This window comes from Chinchilla lanigera, unplaced genomic scaffold (genome assembly GCF_000276665.1).
Source record: "Chinchilla lanigera isolate Chin_1 unplaced genomic scaffold, ChiLan1.0 scaffold00001, whole genome shotgun sequence".
Classification (NCBI taxonomy): Eukaryota; Metazoa; Chordata; class Mammalia; order Rodentia; family Chinchillidae; genus Chinchilla; species Chinchilla lanigera.
The window spans coordinates 10,291,618-10,298,536 of NW_004955402.1; the positions used below are offsets into that span (position 1 = coordinate 10,291,618).

The following is a 6,919-nucleotide window of genomic DNA, read 5'->3' on the forward strand; positions in this document are numbered from 1 at the left end:
AGAGAGAGAGAGAGAGAGAGAGAGAGAGAGAGAGAGACAGGAAAACTTCTAACCAGAACTACAAGTTATAAAAGTCATTAATGACCCAATTTATTTAAAGGTAAATCCTATGTATGTGCTTAAACTCTAGAAGAGTATGCCCTTACACAGAGGAGGATAGGGAGGCTGTTTATTTCTACACAAACAATAAGCATCTTTTTCTTTTCGGTACTGGGAATCAAACTCAGGGCCTTGCGCTTGCCAGATGGGCGCTGTGTTGCTGCTGCTGAGCCATATCCCTGGCCCGACCGTGAGCATCTTGTACTACCAGTTATAGCTGTATTTTGTAGCTTCTCACGGGACTAATGTGTCTTCATTGGGGGTAAATTGTACCATGGTGTAGAGAATCTGAGTTTCCAAGCGGCACTTTATGCTAATGTTAGACTCCCTTACAATCGCTCAGGGTGTCATTTCAGGGAAAGCTGAAGTGTTACACAGATTAATAGGAATTGGTGCAGATGACATTTAACAGAGTTGTAGCATTTAGCAGTTTCACCCTTTCCACTAGATGAATATGACTTTGAAACCTTAAAGGTGAGAATTCATGGTTCTTTCCCTGTTTTTAGATTTTTGATGAAATTGAGTCATGAAACTGTCACCATTGAATTGAAGAACGGAACACAGGTGCATGGAACAATCACAGGTATGCGGGTTGAGCTTTTTATAACACTTCTGTTTTGTTTGGGTTTTTGTTTCCTCATCTCTTCCACCTTCGGACCAGAAGTCTTGGTTTCTCAGTGAACATTATTGTGGTGGTGATCCTCTTTTTTTTTTTTTTTTTTTTGTCTGAATTAATTGGCCTTACTTAAGCCTCATTCAGGTACTTGCGCTGTAACCAACTGACTTTCACAGATTGTCCTGTTTGCTGTTAGGCCTTTGCTGGAGTGTCTTCCTTGTCTAGAATGTTGCCGCTTCCACTTTGGAATCATTGTGGTTTGATTAGATGTTGTGTTCCCTATCAGACGGTAACATTTTGGAGGATACAGTGTGGGCTTTCCATGTCTGATTATGTTGGGTAAGATACGTGGGGAATGAAGGGGAAGTCGGGGAACCAGAATCTCACCTCACTGAGGAAGTACTGTTGGTAAAACATTTTGAGTATTTTCGTTGCTCCTAGTTTATGGTTCCAAAAAATTGCAGAATTTCATAAGAACTGACAGACCAAATGAATAAAAATGCTACCTTAGCAGATGTTCCCATTCTCTAAAGTCTTGAAATTGTAAATGTATAAGTAATTTTTTGATGTGTAGATTAGCATCTGAATCAGTCAAGGGAAGCAAAGTATTAAACTGACGTTATTTGTGAATATACTGAAACTGTACAATACAAGTTGCTGTGAAAGGAAATTTGTACAGTGTAAGGTAATATGACCTATGACCATATCTGAGCAAGAGTAATTGTCCTGTTAAATTCTCTAAGTAGTGCCAGGCATGGTGGCACACACCTGTAATCCTGGCACTCAGGAGGCCGAGGCAGGAGGATTGCCACAAGTTCAAGGCCAGCCTGGGCTACATAGTGAGACCTTGTCTTTTAAATAAATAAATAAATAAATAAATAAATAATCCCTAAATAATGATTTAGCCTGCTTTCTCCAGAGCACTGTTTTAGGTATTAAGGAGCCAGAGGGTTGTTCTTGCCTTTCTGTTTTGTTGCAGTACTGGAAGTTGAACCAGGGTCTTTGTCCCAAGCTGCATCCCCAGCCCACTTTAGTTTAGTTTAGTGTTGAGACAGGGTTTTGCTGTACAGTCTAGGCTGGCCTTGAACTCACTGTGTAACCTAGGCTGGCCTCAAACTTGCGGATATCCTTCTGCCTCAGTCTTCCCAGTGTTGGGATTATAGGTGTGCATCCCCACACCTGGCTTAAGTTTTTAATCTTGAGACAGGGCTTTATTAATTCACTAAGTTGCCCAGGCTGGGCTTAAACTTCCAGTCCTCCTGCCTCAGCTTCCAGAGTGCTGGGGTGATTCTGCCCCACTTGCAACCATTGTGACCAGTGTTTCGTGTCCTACATGAACAGATAGAAATGTGAATGCATTCTCAAGCATTACAGCAGGGATAATCCCACTGTGTCGCTTAGGGCTGGTGAGGAGTATATTATACTGGCTTATCATGTAGTCCCTGGGTCATAGAACGAGCTTGTCAGCATCCCCAGCCCTGTGGATCAGCGCCCCCAGGGAGGTGGGACATTTGAGAGAGAAAATTGGTTCCAGGAAAGAAACCTGGCCAGGAGAGAGGAGGAAAGAAGTAGTAAGGCTGAACATTTGGAGGTGGGTTCTGGGGAAGTTGAGAGAGCGCGCACTCTGACTTGAGGAACAAGGGTGAGGAGGCTGCAGAGACGGGACAGCGGGGACATGGGTGCAGGGAGCACCTTCACCCCAGGCAGGGGGGCGTGTGGGGCGGGGACACCTGTAGCGGCAGGCCCCCGACTGACTGCCTCGGGCTGTGCGGATCCCCGGCCACATGAGGACACTGCTGGGGCTCCTCTCGCTGCTCTGCCCAGCACTGCCGGAGAAGCCCGCGCTGTTTATGGTTTGCTGTGACCGGGCTCGGCTGACGCTCCTCGGCTTTGTCCTCTGCAGGCGTGGATGTCAGCATGAACACACATCTGAAGGCTGTGAAGATGACCCTGAAGAACAGAGAGCCCGTGCAGCTGGAAACGTTGAGCATTCGCGGAAATAACATTCGCTATTTTATCCTGCCAGACAGCTTGCCGCTGGACACGCTACTCGTGGATGTTGAGCCTAAGGTGAAGTCTAAGAAGAGGGAAGCTGGTAAGTTTGAAGGGTTGCGCATATTTTTGTATATGTTGTATTTAAATTCCATCCACTACTCAAAATACAACATGTAGCCAGGCATGGCTCACACGCACGCCTGTAATCCCAGCACTCAGGAGGCTGAGGCAGGAGGATTACAAGTTGGAGGCCAGCCTAGACTTATCTCACAAGTAAAAGCTGTAAAGGGAGGGAAGGGCTGCGTGTAAGTGGGCAGGTAACAGTCACGCAGAAGGGAATTTCACTCACTTGTTTCCTTTCCTTTCCCTCAGTGGCAGGAAGAGGCCGAGGCCGAGGTCGAGGAAGAGGACGCGGTCGCGGCAGAGGAAGAGGGGGTCCCAGGCGGTAACGCCTCTCAAGATGACTGTTGCTCAAGTGATCGGGGATATTTTTTGTACAGGTTTTGTTCGTCAGTTTTTAATAAACGTAATTGTGGGACAGAGTTGTCTGTTGACTATTAACAAGTTTAAGTTTTAGCAGTTTGCAGTGTATTTGGGAAATTAACACAGTGCCAGCAAATCAGGTGTTTTGTTTGTGTTTTCAGACAAAGTCTCGCTATGCAGTTCAGGCTGGCCTTGAACTAACTTTGTAGCCCAGGCTGGCTTCAGACCCATGGTAAGCCCCCTGCCTCAGCCTCCTGAGCCTGCAACCATTGGAAAACTATGCCTAGCTTTTTGGGTGGGTCAGCTACTGGGGCTGTAATTCAGGGCCTTCATATTGAGCTACATCCTCAGCCCTTTTTGTTTTTTTCTTTTGAGACTGAATCTTGCTAAATTCCCTGGGCTAGGCTCAGACTACAATCCTCAGGCCTCAGCCTCCCAGAGTACTAGGATTATAGGTGTGTACCACCACAACCAGCTTGGACTTAAAACTTTTGTGTGTGTGTTTAATATTTAAAACACCTTTTTACTTCATTTCACATGCACTGCATATGCTTGCTTGCTTCTTTGTTTGGAGACAGGAACTCAATGTGTAGTGTAGGCTGTCACTTGAACTTACTTGTGTAGCCCATGATGGCCTTGGATGCATGGCAATCTTCCTGCCTCAGCCTCCCAGTGCTGGGATTACAGGCTTGTGCTACCACACTCCTGGCTGCGTATACATTTTATTGGTTACTCTGATTCTATTTTCACCTGTGTAACCTGGCTGCGTGTGAAATAAGTTGTGTTTTTTTTTTCAGTACTGGGGATTGAACTCATGACCTTGTGCTTGGCAAGCAAGGGCTTATACCACTGAGCTATATTTCAGCCCCTGAAATAAGTTTTTGTGTTTCAGAAATTAAAGTCCTGATGGGGTGGCATCTCACAGTGCCTTCTCCTTGTTTAACTCGGAAACATCGGTATATGTTACAGGCTGATAGTTACCTTCTGAGTCAGACACCAGTCATTTTGTTGTCAGTACACATTTCAGTTTCTTTCACATGTCCGTAGGTTCTCAATAAAATACAGTTTTCTATTCTCCTGAGTTGGGACCTGGATGATGGTCACTAGATTTTCATTTGTGAACAGTGTGGAAGCGTATGGAATCACCTGTCAGTGGTTCCTCAACCAAATACTTCTGAAAAGAGCTCTTTAAGGGGCCAGGGCTATTGCTCAGCGGCACAGCGCCTGCCTGGCAAGCGTGAGATCATGAATTTGATTCCCAGTACCTAAAAAAGAGAAAAGTTCTTTAAGAGCAAAAGGGAAAGGCCTACTTTATTTGATAGCAAAACAATTCTTTGTCACCTTTTTGTTCTGAGACAGGGTCTTGCTCTGCAGTTCAGGCTGGCCTCAGACTCCAGATCGCTGCCTCAGCCCTGTAGGTTACAGGTGCACACCACCACACCTGCCTGGCCAGAATGTTTTTTTGTTTGTTTGGTTGTTTTTCTTTGGTGCCAGGAATTGAACTCAGGACCTTGCGCTTGCCAGGCAGGTGCTGTACCGCTGAGCTATAGCCCTGGCCCCCAGAATGTTTTTAAAATGTAATTGGTTAAATTTAAGGAAAATACACTTACTATTTGTAATTCCTTATAAAGCTTATTACTAATAATGTGCTCAGGAAAAGTAACGTTGAAGATGTGAGAAGGCCTAATCTGTTTTCATAATTTTTGATGTGTATATGTTGATGTTTTTTTAAATGTGAAATTTTTTCTGGATAAATTGTTAATTTTTAAAAAGTTAAAGCTGGGTGTGGTGGCACACACCTGTAATACCAATACTTGGGCAGCTGAAGCAGGAGAATCACTGCACGTTTAAGCCAGCCTGAGCTACAAAGTGAGTTCTAGGCCAGCCTGAACTAGGAGACCTTGTCTCAAAAAGAAAAAATATTTTATTTCAGCAGTTCACTAACTAAGAGAAAAACCTTGCAGATGCATATAACTAGTTAAGGATTAGTATCTAAGCTATATAAAGTAGTCTTAAAACTAGAGAAAGTTGTTAAAAAGTGACTAAAGCCCGGTGAACTGCATAGCTAGGTTGTCTAAAAAAAAAACAACAAAAAACAGTGACTAAAGAAGATACACAATTCACCCAGAAAGAAAGCCCATTAAAGTGGGGAGAGCGCTCTAAACTCAAGGAATGCAGAATAAAATCATGCACATACACTCTAGAGGACATCAAGTACGGTGCAGGACTGTTGTGATTTTTAGGGCTTTGGTTTCTCTGGCAGTTTGGGAGATCAGCCTCTGCCCCCGTGCATGCTGGGTAAGAGCTGTCCCCCGATCTCAGCCCAGCAGTGGCTCCTCGAATAGTAAAAATGCCCTCATTGGCTCCGTGTCTGCCCAGAAAGGGTTACATACATTGTGCAGAACCACACAGCAACACCGGAGTCTCTGTGTGGAGCGCACGCCGCCTGGGAACCACCAGCTCGCGGTCCTTGCTGGGAGGAGAGGCAGGAAGCTGCGGCCGGAGCGCAGAGGGACCTGGTCCCTGCTTCGGGTGACACCCGAGCTGCTCGCTGGTGTGCTTGGATTGAGCCATAGGAAACTGCTACTTCACTGACCTGTAAAACATGAATCTGATAGCGTTCAGCTTACCACATTACGTAATTTTCAAAACTCTGCTTGAGAACTCGACGAAGGGAAAAGAAACAGAAAGGAGTTCTCCCACCACAGCCGCATCAGCTCCGAAGACCACACGGGAGGGTGGGCGGAGGCGCACCTGCCATCTTCTGGGCTTAGCCCCTGCCCAGAGAAGCTCCAGCAGCCGTCTACTGACAGCCTTCACCTTCGGGTGCTGGTAATATCTGACAAGCCTGCATTCTGTACCCTGGCAATTTCGAGCCACCAAATGCTGTGAATCAGGTCACAGAGTTCCTGGAATTTTGGCAGTTGGTTCTTGTACGTTGGTACCATACTCTATGACCTCCTCCTCACCCCTACCAGGAGAAAAGCTCTTTGTAATCTGGCTTGGGTTGAATGATGATCAGCTCATTGGTTATTGGGGAGGGGGCGTGAGACTAAATCTCACTGTGCAGTCCAGGCTGGCCTCAGCTCCCCTGCCTCAGCCTCCTGAGTGCAGGGACTGGGCTGCGTCTCCAGGCCCAGCTTGAACAGCTCACTGTTAACGGTAGAGGTAGACATTGATTGATGCAGGTCCTGAAAGTGATAGGAAGAGAATCTAATAAAACCCTCTGCTTTTGAGTATTCATGGAGTCCGCATTTTAAGGCCTTTCTAGGCAACTTGATTCTTGACTTCGCAGCAAATCTGGAGACAGACAACCTGAATAATATCCTATTACTCCTCAGCCCGTTTGAGTTGGCCTAAGGCCTCTGGTTGCCTGTTCTAGCGAGAGAGGTGAAAGGTGCTAACCTTTCACTTAGCGTTAGCTAAGTTGTGGTTACACAACTCGTCTCCGCGGCTCCGGAAGCACGGAAGGCTGGAGCCGCTCCTGCGGTGCTGCCGTTGCAGGCGGGGTGGTTTTACAAGTGGCCGCGTTCTGTTACTGTAGAGAGTTGTGCTCCTGAAGAACGGAGGCGAACTCGTCCTCTGGGAATGGGCGCTGAAGCCCCAGGCGCACAGGGAGGAGAATCTCGCCCCCGGGATGGAGACCTAGAAGCGGGATTTCTACGGTGACAACTGTAACATTAACTTTCTGCAGCTTTAACTAAATTAGTTGACAGAAAAATTCGG

General features: G+C 46.3%; 1 protein-coding gene across 2 annotated transcripts in view; it reads left to right on the forward strand.

The window, feature by feature from the left end:
• Positions 1–3,252, forward strand: part of Snrpd1 (small nuclear ribonucleoprotein D1 polypeptide 16kDa) — a 10,900-nt gene extending 7,648 nt beyond the window's left edge. For both annotated transcript variants that reach the window (XM_005372689.2, XM_005372690.2), the window contains exons 2-4: positions 606–682; positions 2,619–2,810; positions 3,083–3,252. In XM_005372689.2, coding sequence (XP_005372746.1) covers positions 606–682; positions 2,619–2,810; positions 3,083–3,159 — 346 coding nt within the window. In that variant the 3' untranslated portion in view covers positions 3,160–3,252. The remainder of the gene's footprint in view (positions 1–605; positions 683–2,618; positions 2,811–3,082) is intronic.
• The last annotated feature ends 3,667 nt before the right edge of the window (positions 3,253–6,919 follow it).